The sequence below is a fragment of the Plasmodium malariae genome, assembly GCF_900090045.1.
Source record: "Plasmodium malariae genome assembly, chromosome: 1".
In the NCBI taxonomy this organism is placed as follows: domain Eukaryota; phylum Apicomplexa; class Aconoidasida; order Haemosporida; family Plasmodiidae; genus Plasmodium; species Plasmodium malariae.
The window spans coordinates 674,391-694,467 of NC_041775.1; the positions used below are offsets into that span (position 1 = coordinate 674,391).

Genomic DNA, 20,077 nt, shown 5'->3' on the forward strand with positions numbered 1-20,077 from the left:
ACATTTAACAAGGAGTACACACCTAATAAAGCACAAGGCAAGTACTGCTCATAAAATGGAGATAAAAAAAAAAAAAGCTAGAAAAAAAAAAAAAAAAAATTACAGTAAAGAATATAAATGAAAACAAAATAAATGATAACAAAATAAATGATAACAAAATAAATGATAACAAAATAAATGATAACAAAATAAATGAAAACAAAATAAATGAAAACAAAATAAATGAAAACAAAATAAATGAAAACAAAATAAATGATTACAAAATAACTCAAAACCGAATTAAAGCAATCGTAGTAAATGCCAACAAATAAACAGTATTCCAAATATCCCCTAGGAAAATTATAGGGGAGAACGATTACCAATGCACATAATATATAAACACGTACATACGTACATAAACACGTATATATGTACATAAACATGTATATATGTACATAAACATGTATATATGGACTTGCTCGTATGCTTCCTCCCTTCCCTTCGTAAAATTAACTCCTTCCACAGTTTAAGTTCTTATCGTATTTACTTAATCCTTGTTATTCTTAAATCATATATAGACATTATATTGGCAGTTCAGCTTAACTGTTAAAGCACTGAAAATGTGAATGATATAAAACCTATGAACACATGTACGCATACATGTGTATGTACGTCGCAAAGGTGTTATCTATATTTATGCAATCTGTTACGACGTAGCTCGAAGTTTGTAAGGCAAAAAAAAAATATATAAAAAAATAAATAGAATGAATGACTAAACGAATGTACGAATAAACGAATGTACGAATAAACGAATGAACGAATGAGCGAATGAACGAATGAGCGAATGAGCGAATGAGCGAATGAACAAATGAACGAATGAACGAATGAACGAATGAACGAATGAACGAATGAACGAATGAACGAATGAACGAATGAACGAATAAACGAATAAACGAATGAACGAATGAACAGTGTTTTCCCCTTTGTAAACAAAATCAATATTCAAGTGAAGTTCTTTTCATTGTACTGTCCCACGTAGATATGCGCTTAATACACTATATAATCAAACCATTTTACAGCTGTAATATGCGATCTTTTATTTCTTTTACCATATAAATTAGCCTTTGAGTTGTACTGTTGCTATTTCTTCATGGCTAAAATTGTGTATATACATAAATATATATACGTAAAAACATGTACATAAAAACATATATATATATGCATACATACGTACGTACATCCACATACATGTGTAAATATATATATTTATATATATGCGCAACTCGAAAGTAAAAGCTTCTAAAACATATTACTGAGTCAATGCTTTTATTTTAAGGTAAAAAGGTGCTATGAACAACGTATTTACAACAAATACTCCCTTTTAAAAAAAAAAAAAGATCTCATATAAGTCTAATGAACATCCGTCATATGCATATTTCAGTGTAACATGAACGCGTATACATATTATATACACATTTATGTTACTAATGTTGTACCATTTGAAGTTCCTTTTTCTTTTATTATTTTGCTCGTTAGGTGTTTTGCTATTTTGCGCTTTTTCTCCTTAACATGCGATATGTATGCTTTTTCAAATATCTCGCAAAAAAAATTTCAAAGGATTTACTCCTAAAACGGTTTTATAGGTAGTAAGAATACGAGTAGAGAATAAGCATGGATGATTAAGTAAATAGGTAGACAACATTTGCATACATACATATATATATATATGTATATATATATATGTATATATATATGTATATGTATATATATATATGAATATGTATATATACACTACACGTGCAGGTATACATGTATATGTGCATACGCATAAGCACTTTTCTGACTAATTTTATGTAAAAAAATTAAGCAAATTGAACTTTTTCAAAATTAAAAAATTCCAATTTTTTTGACTTAATGTCTATTAAATAAGAAAATGAAAAAAAAAAAAATTTCAAATGTAATTAATAATAGGAAAGGTAACTGCCGCAAGCTTTTTCAACATAAAAATAAGGGAAAAGAAAAGGATTCTGATAAGAAAATATAAGTAAAAAGGAAAAGGAAAACTTAAAATGTTTTACTTTACCGTTTTCCTCTAACTTCACGCCAATTCATTTTTCGCGCGACTTTTAAAGTTAGTACATATAAATACATACGTTACATACATATATATAGGTATATATATTTTGTATATAATACATAATTTTTTTATGAATATTTATTAATAACTTTTCTATTAATAGAACATGTTATATGATATGCAAGTATTTATTCTTGTTTTCTCTTACATTTTTTTTTTTTTTTTTTTTATTCATTGCTTTCTTTTTTAAAAAAAAAAAAAAAAAAAAGCATACGAAAAATATTGGTATATTTTCAAATATAATAACTATATTTATATTATAATAATAGCATTGAACGTTACTATAAAATTTATAAAAAAGCGTATTTTAAACAAATACATTTGAAGAGTGTATTTAAAGTGTATATAAAGTATATTTAAAGTGTATATAAAGTATATTTAAAGTGTATATAAAGCATATTAAAAGTGTATATAAAGTATATTTAGAGTGTACATAAAGCATATTTAAAGTGTATATAAAGTATATATAAAGCATAGTTAAAGAATATATAAAGAACATTTGTAATGAAACATAAAATGCATTTTTCCATTTCCCCCCTTTTTTTTTTTTTATGTTATAATATACACAATACGTATTATATATATATATATATATATATACCTACTATGCTACGTATATGTAATAAAAATATGTACGCTTGAATATTAGCACGTAAATATGTACCTATAAAAACATCTACTACAAGTATGTGTACATATGTACTCCTATATTGTATGGTTTCCTTTATTCTTGCATAACTTTTTTTTTTTTTTTTTTTTTTTTTTTTTGTATAAAAAACCTACATTGCGATTAAAATTACTATTTTCTGGAAAAAAATAAAACAATATATTCAGGTTATATAGCACAAGTAGTTATTTGTTTTAATACCTAAGTTGTTCATATAATTTTCCTTCTTTTTACATTTCCAAGAGAGGAATGATGGAGGCTTATTCAACCAACTGAAGGCGAATTGTTACACTAGAGGAATTTCAATATATGCGCAAGGAAATACTACATGCATAAGTGAATACGTGCATACATACATACATATATATATGTATATATATATATATGCGCGTTTCCATTTGAATATGCATGACTTGTTCAGGCACTTTTTTTTTGAGGGTCTACATGAACAGTAAGGCAATAAAATATATCTCCACGTTTAAGGAATGCTAATAAAGGAGGAGGTACATAAATGTGCAAATATATAAATGCACAAATGGGCACATATATATTTGGGCACGCACAAACATATGTACGTATATATATACACACATTTACTTGTACCCACCGAAGTGTTAAAAAAAAAAAAAAAAAGCACTATTTCGTACCTTAAGCTCAAAGAAATATTTTGTAAAACAATTAATATTTTTGTTATGAATAGTTCAGAATTATTTTTGTGGTATGATCATTTTTCTCCTTAACAAGCAATAAACGTTCAACATAAATGGGTGAAAGGTGAAGCGGACAAGTATTATATATGTACACACATTTGTGGATGAACATATATACATACATGTGGATGAACATATATACATACATGTGGATGAACATATATACATACATGTGGATGAACATATATATAAAATAAAAGGAGTTCCCAAATCGACATACTACATATTATATATACGTATATATATATATACGTACATATATATATATATATGCGCGCGTGTGTACTCAGAATTTTTGAGCTGAACGACCGGCATATTTGTGCTCGTGTAGAAGCGGCAGAAAAAACAAATAGTCGTTGAATGATAGAAGAGGGAGGCATATATTAAGGTGAAAGGAAAGAAAACATAAAATCAGTGAAATGAAAAAAATAAAAAGTACCCTTTTCATATTTGGGTCTGGGGAATGTGGTCAGTTACCCCCAGAATATTGTACTGACTATATTCAGGTAAATCCAACAGCTGTTCAGAATTTACCAGGTGATATTGATGAAGTAATATGTGGATCTATGCACACAATTATAAAGACTAAAGATGATAAGATATATTCTTTTGGTTGTAACGACATGGGTGTATTAGGAAGAAAAACACATACAAATAGTATAAAGGATGCTGAACATTTTCCAACTCTTGTAAATTTTACCTGCACATCAAAAATAAAAAAAATTACTTGTGGTGATAATCATACAGCGATATTGCTAGAAAATGGAAAAGTATATGTTACAGGAGGGTTTAGAGATTCTTGTGGTGTTTTGGGTTTACCATTTTTTGAAAAAAAAAATGAAATTATATCTAAATCCGATGAATTTGTAGAAATAAAATTTAGTTTTTCAAAAAAGAATAGTAAGTATAATAGTAACTCTTTACAAAATAATGATCAACAAGATGAGGAATATAATAAAAGTTGTTCTAACTACCTTGACAGTAATGGAATTATAAATAAGACTAATGATGAAGTTAAAATAATTAATATAATATCAGGAGAAGATCATTTAGTATGCCTTGAGGAAAGTCGAGAATACCTTTTTGCCATGGGGAATAGTGACTCTTGTCAAGTATGTAATACTTTTTATGAACAAGGTCAGGCAGAAATTGAAAGATTAAAATATGTATTTCCCAAGTGTTATCATTACCAAGATTTGGGGTTCCATGAAAAAATTAAAAATATATATTGTGGAGGAAACAATACATTCATTCAGTTAGAAGAAACATTAGATGTATATGCCATTGGTAGAAATGCATATGGTTCATGTGGTGTGTCTATGAAAGATAATATAATAAAAAAATTTGAAAAAATACAAGAATTATCGAAAACAGAAATAGTACAACTATGTGGAGGTCAAAGTTTTACTGTATGCTTATTAAAAAATAATGATTTGTATATATGGGGAAATAGAGAAATATTAGGTATGGAATATAAAGATGATGCATATCATCCTTTAAAGCTAAATTTTTTTCAGAAAAAAAATTATTCTATTAATACTATAACTTGTGGTACTGATCACTGTTTAGTTTTAACAAATGATGGGAAATTATTTGGGTGGGGCACAGGAGGAAATGATTTTGACGAAAATACATGTATAAGCACCATTGAGAAAAATTTTCCATCTGAAATAAATTATGTAAAATTTGTTCATAAAGCAATATCAAAAGATAATACAAACAACCCGGATGAATGGATGGAAGATAAAATTAAAATTGTGTCGTTCGCTGGTGGTTCGTCCCACTGTGCTTTTATCTGTTCGCACGTAGATCCAGAACGTGTGTCAATAAAAAGAGGGTATGATGAACTGTATGAGGAAGAAGCGTGCATGAAGAAACAGAAGAGTGGAAGGTACTTTCACAATGCCACAGAGGAAGGGAGAGGCGAAGCAAAAATGGTGCATGTTGGAGATGCCAAAGGACTTACGCACATTAATGTGAAGGTAGATGTGGACATAAATGAGGAAGTAGGTGCGGATGTAAATGCATATGCAGAGGTGGGAATAGAAGGGGAAAAAAAGAAAAATTTAGTAGGCGGAGAAAAGGGAAACGGTACCAACGAAAAAGAGTGGCAGGACGAGAATATTAAAGCGTACATAGATGAAAAAACAAAACAAATGCAAAGCGTTGAGGAAGAAAATATAGAATGTAACAGTGAAACAAGTTATACTAGAAAAAAAAAAAAAAAAGAAAGTTTTTTTAAAGATTTATACTACAACTCAAAATCAGCGAGTAATAAAAATTTTAGCCCTTCAAAAGATGAATATCATGGAGGAGCACAAAATGATAATGCAGAATTAACTGAAAATGATATATTAAATAATGAACAAAATAAAAGAAGGAGAAGCGTTAAATGTAAACCTCATCTAAGTAATGAAAGTCCAACAAGAAGACAGCCACGAAGATCTTGTAAAGAAAATACTTCATTAAATGAAAATATGCACAGACAATATTATCAAATTGTAGATACACCTATTACGAAAAAGAAAAGAAGAACAACATCATATGTTAGATGTAAAAGCATTAAACTTAAAACGATTTTAAATGAAAATAAAAATACCAAGTCAAAATCGGTTAATGCAAAAAGAGAAAGTGTAGGTAGGTACTATTCCAAACGAGAAAACTTTAAACGAGAATCTGCATCTCAGACACCAGATGTAAAAATTATAAGAGCCAAATCGTCAAAAATGAAAAATTAAAATTTTTTTTTTTTTTTTTACCTTACCAATTTTCTTCATTTAACTCTGTTGTCACTAAATTTATTGAGACCTTTTAATGTGCACACACCAGTGCATATTTTGTGCTTTAGCCGTCTTCTAAGTTTGACTCGATTTCAACAAATTTTAATGATTTTCTTATGGGCTTTATATATATATTTGCAATTTTTTTTTTTTTTTTTTAATTATGTACCATATCATTTTACTTCTCTTTATATTTTTACAATATTTCATTTGCTGTAACATTATTTTTTATGAAGCTCTATTTATACTACAGTATTTAATGTGTGTATAATTTGTTATATCTTATTTAAATCTTTTGCCTTTTGTTCGTATAACTTTTAAACAAGTCAAAAATGATTCATTTTATTTCGCTGCTTTTGTTTCACTCCATTTTATTTTACTCAACAGTTTGCGTACTGCTCGGTGTTCGTAAAAATTGCATACATAAAAAAGAAGGAAAAAAATGAAAATGAACACACAGTGAATGAATTAGGTTTGGGCATGATATAACTGGTTTATCAGTACTTTCTGGCCTTGTGCTGCTAGTATGCTAGTATAGGTGCACACACATATTACGCATATACATATGTACATATATATATATATATATATATATATATATATATATATAAATACATATATATACAAGTACATGCATACACGCACATGTGAAGGCATGTTCCCCCTTTTTTTCGTTGCAAGGGAACGTTAATAATTTATATTTATAGGCCTGAAATAAATTTATCTATTTTTTCCCCCTTAACTAGCACAAATTAAAGATCTTGACATAGGGGCACTTTCCACTCTTGCTGCTTCGCAAGTGGAAGAAGGTCTTTAATTTTGCTATATTTTATTGTATTTTATCATTTATATTTTATAATAGTTACAAAACACCTGACTTGTTCAGGCGAAAGGGTCTTTTTCCTGCCAAATAATACATGACGAAATAGCTCCACGATTGTACAAACTGAACAAAATATTTTATTTTTCATCGCCGACTTATGAATTATTCTTCTGTGGGTTATACTGTTGTTTTAACGTACGACATGAACTATTAAACATAAACCTAATTCTACTAGAACGAGGAAATTAGCAAAAGGGACCTCCATGTGTAGGCAGCGATACAAGCGTATACATATATACATATATACTTATATATATGTATGTATGTATGTACGTATGTACGTATGTATGTACGTATGTATGTATGTATGTATGTATGTAATATAACGATGTAAATGGAATTAAACAGGGTTAATGAAACTACGAAAGGGGAACAAACGTTGAAGAAAGAAAGAAGTACATGAGGAAAAAGAAATAATTTGGCGTACATAAAAGTAACGAAATTTTTTATTTTTTTTTTTTTTTTTTTTTTTTTTTTTTTTTTTTTATAAACATAAAATGTTTATATCCTATTCAGAATTTTTTTTTTTTTTTTTTTATTTATTTTAAGTGGTAAAAAATATTTCATTCAAAAAGAACACTAAAGGGATACTTATCATTGGCATGAAGTATGAACAGCATATTTGCAACGTTAGATAGAAATATGTAGTGCGGGAGTATAACACGTATGTTTGAATGTATCTATTTTAAAATGCTTACAAGAATGATATTCCCCTCTTTCCATGGGAAGAATTAAAATATTTGTTCAGTACATTTTTTATATTTAAAGGAACACAGGACAATTTTGTATCATTGATTGTGTTGCATTTAGTTGCGTTGAGTTTCTTTATTTTTTCACACTATTTTATTTTTCTTCTCACGCTATTTTATTTTATTTTCAACATATTTTTACTTTTTTGTATGGAATTAGCATAGTCTCAATGATTAAATCGCCATTTTACAGTTTTAACAAAAATTCGTTGTTGGTTCAGTGCCTCAAGGGAGCATGCTTATATTACATTCCCCAAGATTTGGCAGTCATCGGAGCTTTCTTATATTACCAGCATAAAGTAAAATAGACGATAAGAGGATAACATAACAAAACAGACAAAAATGTGTAGTCACTTTATAGTCGCAAGTTAGGTCTATCGGACCATTCCCTTTTCCTTTACGGCATTATGCTGCTTCCTTTTTGGTACATATGAAGTACTTATAAGACATGGATATACAAATATAAAATTGTTTTCATTTGCTATTTTTTTTTTACAGAAAAATCAACTTACAAATGGTAAGAGAATACGCGTAAAAAACTGCAATGAGTCAATAGATAATTTTTTAGTTAGAAAAAAATTAAACAGAGATGAAGTAAAAATACGAAAGGCAAGAAATGTATATTCGATATCGTTCATATGAGGAGAAAAAAAAAAAAAAAATGGCTCGCTGCGCAAGGAGGTTAAGCGGGCAGATACGACCACGCATACACAAGGGAAACGACAAAGACATACATAATAATGCTGAAAAGAATACACAAAAGAAGGTTTATATGTATATATATATATATATATGCATACAATCGTACGTGCGTGGGGAAATGCTAGAGATTGCGTACGTACCCCCCCCTCCACCTTTTTAAAAAATAAATACGAAACAAAGCTTAGCGTGTTTAGCCCTTCTTTCCTTTATTTTGATTTCCTCGTTTGTTTTTCTTTTTTTCCTTCTTCTTAACTTCTTGGTGCACGAGAAATGATATGTAATCCCTTACGCGTTTATGCCATCCTCGGTACCTCATTATACATCTTCACAAAAAATTTCCACATATGTACATGTACACAAGTTACACAATTGTATATTTCCCTATTTACATGTACGTTCAAGTTAAAAAATTTTCCCTTTTTTTTTTTTTTTTTTTTTTTTTTTTTTCAACTCATTTTTTTCCTCCAACTTTTTTCCGATAATTTTTTTTTTATCTTTTGAGCTTCCATGGCTTGCCGGAACAGCTAAAATTCTGCTACAAAATTATCAACCTCGTGGTCAATTTTCTTCAAAACAGTCAAACTGTGATGCGATGGGTAAAAATTATATAGTTGATTTAAATACTCATTGGCTTCGTCTAACTCAAATAAATACAAAGAACATGTAACTAAATTAAAAATTATATCGGCATTGCAAATTTTACTTTTCATGGAATTTTTTAAAATCTCTTTTGCATCATTAAACTCATAATTTAAAATATTAGATACCCCTTTACCATTCAAAATAACAGCTGATATATCATTGACGACGGAAGTATAGAGAGATTCTAAATCATCAAAAATTAAAAAAGACTCTTTATTATTATCATTATATAAATAAAAAATAGCTAGAACAATTTTTATAATCGGTATTTCATCATTCATTTTTAAGTAATCATCAATCATTTCTTTAACTAAATCGTTTCTATTTATACTAAATAAAAAAAAAAATTTTGCCGCCTTTATTTCAATATTATCGTCATTTAATAAATCAAAACATTCATCCATCAAATCATGCTCAAAAAGTATTCTACTTTTTAATATAGTGCTATTGGTTGATGACGTTTTTATTTTTTTTATTTCTGTTAACACGTCTTCTTTTTCGTCTAAATAATAATATTTGTAATATAAATACAACAAATATAAATTTTCCTCTTTTGAATTTCTTAAGTTTAAAATTAAATTATTGTTCATATTATTAATCATATAAATTTGATATATGTACTCCGCTGCTTGCATTTTTTCTTCTTCTCCCAAGTGCTCGTAGGTCTTCAGGCAGTAGTTGTTAAACCCTGCGTAAAAGTAGTCTCGAATCTAAGAAAAATAGACAAAAAAAAAAAAAATATATTTGTATATATATATATATATATATATACGTAGCATTACAAATAACTGCGAACATACATACGGATGAGAAACAAAATATTTTTATGATTGCTCATATGGCATGCACACGAAAACGCATCCATACATGTTCTACTAATAGCATGAAAAAATATTATCATATATATAACTACTACGAGCTGCACACCATTATGATGGGATGCAAAACATTAAGGCATTTTAACACATACAAACACATATACATAACATATACGTTACATGTATAGAAAAAACTACTCAAAGAGATTCATGCTCACGAACAAAAGAGCGCTCTTTTCTTTTCTTTTCTTTTTTTGTAATGCTTACAACACAAATTTACATCATTGTAATGCAGTCATTTACGAAGATACAACCCACACCATGGGAAATACGCGCTTCTTCTTCGTTTTGATTTATACGTGCATTATACATGTGTACACATAAATTTATACATACATATACATGCATCCGCATACATATATATACATATACGCTCATGTAACAATATTATGTACACAAATGCCCATGCCCACGTGCAGCACTCCCTTTTCACATATCGGTTCCACGCTTGCGAAAAATGATGGTATAAATTTCTTAACATAATTCTTCGCTCATTTCAAGGATGAAATATGTTTCCTACCTGCAATGCACCATCCATTGTACAGATAATGTAAACGATAAGGAATGAGGGGATAAAAGAAGTACGAAAGGGTAGGATAACGTACAAACGGGTACGATCAGATACGAAAAGATACGACAAAAAGATCTTGGTCGAAATAGCGTAAAAAATGAAATGAAAAAACGTTCGATAATAACGAGTACACGCAAAAATGGAAAACTCAAATGCAAATTAATTGCGAAGCTCAACTGCTAAAGAAATATACTATGATTTAAATATATGCGAAACTGCTCATGCATATATTTCCTTTAATCTTATCAAAACATACTTTTATAAATACAAAGAAAGAGCTGTTTTAACAAAAAAAAAATTAATTAAACAAATAAATATCTCATTGAAACAAAATTTTCTTTTTTTTTTTTTTTCTTTTTTTTCTTAGTTATGTATTATACAAAATAGAGAAAGGTGTAAATAACGACACAAAAAAGTTTATTCACTACGACGTACTAATATAATAATAAAAGTAAATTTTCCTTTTTAGAATAATTTTTTCTTTCCCCTACTACTGCACAGTATCGTTGATCAAATATATATAAATTTTTCAGAACAATGAAATATTACATCCCTGCTTATTTTTTAATCTCCATGCCTTATTTAATATAATTTGTAAATGTACGTATGCTTATGTATGCTACGTATGTGTGTACGTAACGTATGCATGTATATATGTGCATGTGCTGAGGTGTACCTGTATGCATTACGCAAGTACATATTTTTCGCTGTTCTTGTATATGTACATAGCTCATATGGCCAACAAAGCACTTCATTCTTTTACATAAAAAATTGTATTTTTTATTATCATGTTAAAAAAAAAAAAAAAAAAAAAATCAACAAAAGGGTAAATAAAAAAGGGGCTGGCAATGGTAAAAATACGTATATACATAATACACACACATACATACATACATACATATATATATATATATATATATATATATATACAACAAATATAATGTATATACATGGACATGTTCGTGTGTACATGTGTAAATTAAAATTGAGCGAATGAATAAATACGAAAATTTGTGAATATGCAATGCAAAAAATTAAAAATGTACGAAGAAATATGGTAAAAAAAATGAAGCATTAGTAATATAATAAAAAATAATACAAAAACATCAAGGTATTATTCTTTAAAAAATTATTACCTCCCATTGTGATATTATATATATATATATATATCACAATAATATTCAAATGAAAAAAAAAAAAAAAAAAAAAAAAAAGAATTATATACACGTTGTCATTTCTTCCCTTTTTCTTTTCCTCTTTTACGATGTCAACTTTTGCGTAATAATAGTGTCCAACAATTTTACACTTTCCAATGTTTTTTCATTTCTTTCTATTAACTTAAGAGGAAAGTCAAAAGAGAGTGAAAAATTAAAAGGTGTGTAACTATATACAAATTGAAATAAATCCTCGACTGTATGATGATGATTAAATTTTTGAGTAATTTTTTTCCCATTATATAATCTAATATGTAATGTTGTTACAGGTTTACTGTCATCTACGTTTATTTCTTTAATATCGTTTGTAGATGAGGACAATATTTTATTTATTTCTTCTTCACTCATACTTGCTCTATTAGCAGCTCCTAATTTTACACCTTGCCCTTTATATAATACATCATCCCCTTTTCCTTTTGGATTGCTATATATTTGATTACTTTTATCTTTAATAGCAACATTCATTGTTTTATCCTTTCCTGATAATTCTTTAGGTAATATACCTGCTTCAATATTCTCCATAAATTTTTTATTTTCCTCTATTTCTAAATCACGAAATTCCCCATCATCTACTATAAATCCATTTTTATATAATGTTATATGTCTACAATTTTCTGGTAATTTTGAACTAAAAAAACTTTGAACTAAATCATCGTCCGAGTTTTCCACTTCTAACCCACTGTTCTGACCTCCTGTGTAATGTGCAACTCGTTCTTTATTTTTCTTTTCATCTTTTCTTAAATCGCTCAGAGATCTGTGCAGGCAAAAGATGGGAAAATAAAAAAAAATAATAAATAAATAAAAAAATAAAATAAAAAAACAAAAAAATAAAAAAATAAAAAAATAAAAAAATAAAAAAAAAATAATAATTTTCTGCCAGTTTTTTATGTACACGTTAATGTGTTTACATATATGCAAATGTACATATATACACATATACGTCGAACAACTGCGCGGTTCTGCGTGAAAAATACACACAGATGGGAATGCATTTCTTATTAAAAATGACTTGTTATGCTAATCGTAACACGAAACAAGCGTTACACTCATTTACATTTTGCTTTAATTCGACAAAAGCAACATGCTGCTAAAAATTTATATATAATTTCTCTTAGCTTTATTTTATAAGAACAGTTATTTATGTACACATACGCATACCCACATACACATACACATACACACACACATAAAGCATAAAACAATATGTACCCTTTTTATTATTCTCTTTTCGTTTTTTATAAATCATATGTTTATATTACCCCTCAATTTGGCATTAATGCGTGCCTTTTCGAAAGAAAAATTGGGCACAAATATGTACATGTAAATATTATATATATATATATATATATATATATATATATATATGTATACATTTGTAAACTACAAAAGTACACATTTGTACACCAATGTATATGTTAAATTAGTACGTTCATGTAATATACATAAATATGCACATACATATATACAAAACACACCACAACTTTAACTTAAAAAAACATAACTGCATTCCTTTTGAAAAGGAATAGTAAATGTTACGTATATTACTGCAGTCATCATGCTAATATAATTGTGTGTACATTATGAATATGTTATACCTTATGTTCGACATGGTGCCAAAATTTTACTTAATTTCCTGCTTATTTAACTTTAAGAAATTTTGCGTTAATTTTTCAACAGCTATATTGAAAACTAGTTAATATTTTCACAAAAAATATATTATTTTTACAAAGATAATTGTTCTTCCTTAAATGGATTTAATTTATCTTCGCTCCTTTATACACTCACTTATGTATATATATGTACATACGTAAATATATGTACATACGTATATATATGTACATACGTACGTATAATACGATACAATATTTTTTATCATATAAAATTTAAACATCATTTAACATTTTTGAAAATAAATTGATGTACCTAAAGAGGCAATGAAATTCAAGCAAAACCCTATGCTTGTAAATATATATATATATATATATATATATAAATATATGTATCACTTTTGTTTGTTTTTTTCCCCTTTTATGGAAACAATTGAAAATTCAAATTTTTATTTTCTTTTTTTTTACCTTTTTTTTTTCTATTTTTTTCCTATTTTTTTCTATTTTTTTCTATTTTTTTCCTCTTTTTACCTTTTTTTTTTCTATTTTTTCCTATTTTTTTTCCTTTTTTTTTTCCTTTTTTTTTTTTTTTCCTTTTTTTTTCCTTTCTTTTTTTCCTTTTTTTTTTTTTTTTTTTTCTTTTTTTTTTTCCTTTCTTTTTCCTTTCTTTTTTTCCTATTTTTTTTTCCTTTTTTTTCCTATTTTACTTATACATACATCAAATGTACATAAATATTTATTTACATGTACATACGTGTATATATCAGTGCAAATTAATAGAAACCAAAAATTAGTAAAATCGTACGTGGAAAAAATTGCTCAATTCGCACTTACTAAAAAATTTTGAGTATTGCAATGCTTTATCTTTAACATATATGTTTTTATCTTTAATATATATTTTTTTATCTTTAACATATATTTTTTTATCTTTAATATATATTTTTTTATCATTAATATATATTTTTTTATCATTAATATATATTTTTTTATCTTTAACATACATTTATTTTGTATATTTAAAAAAATACACAATGGTACCGCAATTTAGATCAACACAAGTATTTTTATGTAACATTATTTTTATGCACGATTAAAACCATTCTTCAAAAGGCGGGAAGAGTATTGTAGTACATGTAGAAAAATTAAAAGCTTAGTTTTGTTGTTTACTTTTTGAAATTTACTCTCTCATAGGAATTTAAAAAATTGTCTTAACTTGTACATGTACGTATATATGTAAATATATATGTACGTATATATAACACACATATATAAGCACGTATATGTAACACATGTATATATGCGCGTATATGTAACACATGTATATATTTGTGTATATTAAGTTTTAACTTTTCCCCCGCCAATGGCTGTAATATTTCAAGGAAAATTTGTAATGCTCTATATCTTTGGCGGAGAATGTTCATAAGGTGTAGTACTAACTTTTTCAACAGTTCAAAAGAAAAAAAAAAAATTAATGAACACTTGAACGAGTGAACAAATATATAAATACTAATACTGTAAAATTATATTTTACGAGTTTTACGCTTTTTTCCTCTCTCCTGTTTTTCCCGTTTTTTCCCGTTTTTTCCCGTTTTTCCCGTTTTTCCCGTTTTTCCCGTTTTTCCCGTTTTTCCCGTTTTTTCCCGTTTTTTCCCGTTTTTTCTACAAAATTAATCAATGCGAGCAAAAGGAGCCATAAATTAGGAATTTACGAAAATTCTCCATGGCACATTTCACATGTCACTTTTTTTTATTTTTACATAATTAATGTTTTCTACATAGAATTTAAATACATTTAGGTAAAGTGAAAGAGTACAAATCGATAAGAAATTAGATAACTATTTGTAGACATATATTAAAAGGTTCACTTGATAAATGCGAAAATAGAAATTATGAAAATTTTAAAGTTTGTTCCCATAATGTCGTTTTTTATGAGAATAAAAAAAAAAAAAAATGAACTTTTCAAAATAGTGAACTAATAAATTAAAATTCCAATTACACACACTTTTTTAAGAACTATCAAAAGGAAAAATTCACTTTAAAAATATGCAGAACTGAGAATATACATAATATAAGCGCAAACGTATTTTATGTTTACTTAAATGTATATTATATATATATATATATATATATATATATATATATATATATATATATATGTATATATATATATGTATGTGCATATATATGTGTATATTTTTTTTTTTTTTTTTTTTTTTTTTGGCTAGTTACACCGTGGGGAAAAGGCATTCTCAAAAAAATAGCCAAATTTTACTTTGAACTTCATTTTTTTTTTTTTTTTTTTTTTTCTTATATATATTAGTGTACATATATCAGTAGAAGGAAAAAAAAAAAAAAAAAAAAAAAAACATCTTTTTTTTTCCTTGACGAGTTATGTATAGATATATTTTTTAACTACAATAGGATTTATAAACATGATAAATTTTCCTTAATTTTTCATATGTAGGAGAATTGTGTGTTAAGAAGTGTTGTTGAACACAAGTGAAAAACATTTTGTGCTTTTTTTTCTTTTTTTTTGTTTATTTTATTTTTTTTGCATCGAATAATAAATATGTGCTTAGAAACGCTATTTACATAAATACAAAAATTTCACTATTCGATTTGTGAAATTTTTTTTCTCCACATATTTCCTTATTTAACTGAACGTTGTGTATTTTCAAAATAAAGACCATCTGTATATTTGAAATTTATGAATTTGCATTTTCCAGACGTGTTAACTATTTTTTTTCTAGTTTTTTTTTTTTTTTTTTTTTGTTCTTTCTGCGATTTTTGAGCTATTTGTGCTTTTTTTGGTTTTGTTTAGTTTTGTTTTTTTTTCCTTTTTTTTCGTTTTAATCAGCTAAAATAATCAAAAAGCTCAATTTTTAAGTCACAATGAGCTGAACAGATCATGCAAAAAAAAAAAAAAAAAAAATATATATATACATATATATATATATATATATATACATGTATACATAGGTACTTACGTTTATAATTACACATCAGTGAAATGCAGGTTTCATGATGCGTTACAACTAATGTATAAACAAATTAACAACATCAGAAAAAATCCAAACTATTTTTTTTAAAATGTAGAAATCATGGAATTACGTTATATTTAACTTTATGATGAATTTATTTATACTAATGGTGTCTATTACATGTCACCATGAAATTTAGCTAACCATTTTCTCTATTTTCACTCCATTCCTTACTTTGTTTTCTTCTTTTTCTTTTTCTTTTTCTTTTTCCTTTTTTTTTTTTTTTTTTTTTTTATTATTATCATTTCATATTTTTTGCTCAAGTTTATGAACATTTTAACTGGCATTTTTGGAAACTTATACACGAAACGAACAAGTAGTAACTAAGCCAAATATTATGTGCAAGCTTTTTTAACATGTTTTAAAAATAAAAAAGTGTCCAACTTTTGCCCTTAAAGACAATTGCAAAATTATGCATTTATATATACATATATATATTTCATAAACTGCATGAGTTTTCCAAATGCTGCTAAACTTTTTGTTGTTTTATGTGATTGAAGTGTTGTGGTACTCATTTTTAGACTTGTTTATTTATTTTTTTTTTTTTTCCCAAAAATTCATGTGGAAAGAGAAAATTTACAAAAACTTTTACACAACAGTGAGACGTTTACTTAGCTAGAATTTTTTTTTCGAGAATTAGAAAAAAAAAAAATATTTCCGTCTCCTACTCGTATTATTATTATTATTATTATTATTATTATTATTATTATTATTATTATTATTATTATTATTATTATTATTATTATTATTATTATTATTATTATTATTATTATTTTATTTTATTTTTTTTTATTTTTTTTTATTTTATTTTTTTTACATTAACCACGACTTGTTCTCATGTAGTCCAGGTTCCTACAAAATAAAAAAAAAAAAAATATATAAAAACAAAAGGAGAACAAAGCAAATAAAAGAAAATAAAACTAATTAAAATTAAGTATAATAAAGCAGTTCAATATATAGCAAAAATAACGAAACCGCAATATAGTATAGACAAAAAAAGAACGCCAACAACATGAAAAACGTTCCTGCTGTAGCTATATTTTACGTTGCCTTGTGCTTTCTTTATATATTTAACGGGGGTAAATGCGACAAACTTTACAAGCTAGGGCAGAACCCCATCCCATGTTCAGAATGCAAAGATATACATAATTGTAATGCTTGTTTGTTTGAAGAGAATGAATCATCTCACGCAATACATTTAAAATTAAATAAAAAAAATAAAACTGATCATAGTAATTTGAAAAAACATCACGATTCGTTAAAACTAGGTAATGTAAAATACTATGTAAAAAGAGGAGAAGGAATTTCGGGAAGTCTGGGTAATGGCTCCGGAAATACGTTAGACAATTTACATGTTGTTTATGATGAGATAAAAAATAGTAAAGAGCGTGAAAAAGATAGTGAAAAGGAGCGTAATAAAGAGCGTAATAGAGAGCGTAATAAAGAGCGTAATAGAGAGCGTAATAAAGAGCGTAATAGAGAGCGTAATGAAGAGCGTAATGAAGAGCGTAATGAAGAGCGTAATAGAGAGCGTAATGAAGAGCATGATGAAGAGCATGACCTGAAAAATAAAAACTTTTTAGATTTTACCAAGTACAAAGGGGACGGGGAACTGCCCGACCACCTGTCAGGGGTCCAAAGGCACGAATATTTTGAAAAAAAAAAGAGTACCAGTGATGGTGGTGGTGATAATACCAGTGGTAGTAGCGCCAGAGCCGGTGATGGTAGTGCAGATAGGAATGATAGTCGTGGTAACGCTAGCACTGACACTAGTAGCGACCTCAACGCTAACCGCTACACTGACCACAATATGACCCCCAATGAGAGCAATTCAGAGCTCGAAAAGAATTTCATAGACCTAAAGAACCAAACTGCAACCGTGGAGAGAACTGAGGAGAACGTATTCTTAGTGCCTCTAAAGCATCTGAGGGATAGCCAATTTGTGGGTAAATTATTAGTTGGTACTCCGCCTCAAGAAATACATCCAATATTTGACACAGGAAGTACAAACTTATGGGTTGTAACAACAGAATGTGAACAAGATTCTTGTAAAAAAGTAAATAGATATAATCCTCATATGTCTAAATCGTTTAGAAGATATTTCATTGGTAAAAATTTACACATAGTTTTTGGTTCAGGTTCAATTACTGGTTCAGTTGGAAAGGAAACTTTTATATTAGGCGATCATATTGTACGTAATCAAACATTTGGATTAGTTGAAAGTGAGTCTAATGATAATTTGGCAGGAGAAAATATATTTGAATATATAGATTTTGAAGGTATTGTTGGCTTAGGATTTCCAGGAATGTTATCTGCTGGGAATGTTTCTTTTTTTGATAATTTATTAAGTCAAAATAAAAATGTATTTCCACAATTTTCCTTTTATATATCTCCCTATGACGAAACATCTACTTTCATAGTTGGAGGAATAAGTAAATCTTTGTATGAAGGTAATATTTATATGATACCAGTAATTAAAGAATATTACTGGGAAGTACAGTTAGATGCTATATATGTAGGTGATAAAAAATTATGTTGTAATGAAAAAAGCTATGCCATATTTGATACCGGAACGTCCTATAATACTATGCCTAGTTCAAAAATAAATTCTTTTTTCGAATTGGTGAGCTCTATTTCATGTAATGAGAATAATTATAAAGACATTTTAAAGAATTATCCAACTATTAAATACGTCTTTGGAGATTTAGTTATAGAACTATTACCAGAGGAATATATGGTATTAAATGAGGATACTTGTATACCTGCATATATGCAAATTGATGTACCTTCGGAAAAAAATCATGCTTATTTACTTGGTAGTATAGCCTTTATGAGGCATTACTTTACTGTCTATATGCGCGGAAAAGAAGGAAAACCCTCCATGGTTGGAATTGCAAAGGCTAGAAAGGGCGCATAGCAGAACTAGCGCAGATGGAACTGCAGAAGGGGCAGCACAATTAAGATAGCACGAAAGGGGATGATACTATTAGTGTGCACAATGGATGCGCTTTTGAGTGCGCGCTGGAATATACATGGGATTATATGTATGCCAACTTGTCCAGTAAAGCAGTGTATACAGCGTGGTAATCTTGTGCGTTATTGCATTTATTTTATTAAACATATTTTGAAAAGAAACTAACACTGAAGGGAAGGTACACCCAAAAAGGAAGCATATTTTAATCAATCAGACGTGAATACTATGAGCATAAATCGGGGAATAAATCGGTGCGTACATGTTCAGGTACGCCTATATAAGCGGAAGGAGGGAACGACTACAAATAATAAAACATTATCATCATATACAAATATATACATGGGAAGAGCGAGACTCGTGTTGAGGAAACGTGAAGGGTGTTAGAACATGCATTATAAAGAGGGCATAATATATGCGTCATTTGTTTTTGTAAAATTGAAAAAGAGAAGAAAGAAGGGGCATGGAAAGCATTTGAATCGTCTGAAAGGGGGAAGGGTGGGGGAGAATTTCTTTTCCGATCCGTATGCTTGCTCGCGTACGCTT

General features: G+C 27.7%; 5 protein-coding genes across 5 annotated transcripts; 3 read left to right on the plus strand and 2 right to left on the minus strand.

Moving 5' to 3' along the window:
• Positions 1 to 3,912: 3,912 nt before the first annotated feature.
• On the plus strand, positions 3,913 to 6,231 carry PmUG01_01023300 (regulator of chromosome condensation, putative; the record flags this gene model as incomplete). The annotated part of the gene is made up of 1 exon (XM_029008465.1): positions 3,913 to 6,231. The coding sequence occupies one exon, from the start codon at positions 3,913 to 3,915 to the stop codon at positions 6,229 to 6,231; it is 2,319 nt and encodes a 772-aa protein (XP_028860022.1).
• A 1,844-nt stretch (positions 6,232 to 8,075) lies between these two features.
• Positions 8,076 to 8,547, plus strand: MPODD (the record flags this gene model as incomplete). The annotated part of the gene is made up of 2 exons (XM_029008466.1): positions 8,076 to 8,204; positions 8,404 to 8,547. The coding sequence occupies 2 exons, from the start codon at positions 8,076 to 8,078 to the stop codon at positions 8,545 to 8,547; spliced, it is 273 nt and encodes a 90-aa protein (XP_028860023.1).
• A 584-nt stretch (positions 8,548 to 9,131) lies between these two features.
• SEC28 (coatomer subunit epsilon, putative) lies at positions 9,132 to 10,665 on the minus strand (the record flags this gene model as incomplete). The annotated part of the gene is made up of 2 exons (XM_029008467.1): positions 9,132 to 9,959; positions 10,648 to 10,665. The coding sequence occupies 2 exons, from the start codon at positions 10,663 to 10,665 to the stop codon at positions 9,132 to 9,134; spliced, it is 846 nt and encodes a 281-aa protein (XP_028860024.1).
• A 1,292-nt stretch (positions 10,666 to 11,957) lies between these two features.
• Positions 11,958 to 13,521, minus strand: PmUG01_01023600 (ubiquitin regulatory protein, putative; the record flags this gene model as incomplete). Its single annotated transcript, XM_029008468.1, has 2 exons — positions 11,958 to 12,666; positions 13,508 to 13,521. 2 exons carry the CDS (start codon positions 13,519 to 13,521, stop codon positions 11,958 to 11,960), a joined length of 723 nt encoding a protein of 240 aa, XP_028860025.1.
• A 4,051-nt stretch (positions 13,522 to 17,572) lies between these two features.
• Positions 17,573 to 19,477, plus strand: PmUG01_01023700 (plasmepsin X, putative; the record flags this gene model as incomplete). The annotated part of the gene is made up of 1 exon (XM_029008469.1): positions 17,573 to 19,477. One exon carries the CDS (start codon positions 17,573 to 17,575, stop codon positions 19,475 to 19,477), a length of 1,905 nt encoding a protein of 634 aa, XP_028860026.1.
• Between the last annotated feature and the right edge of the window lie 600 nt (positions 19,478 to 20,077).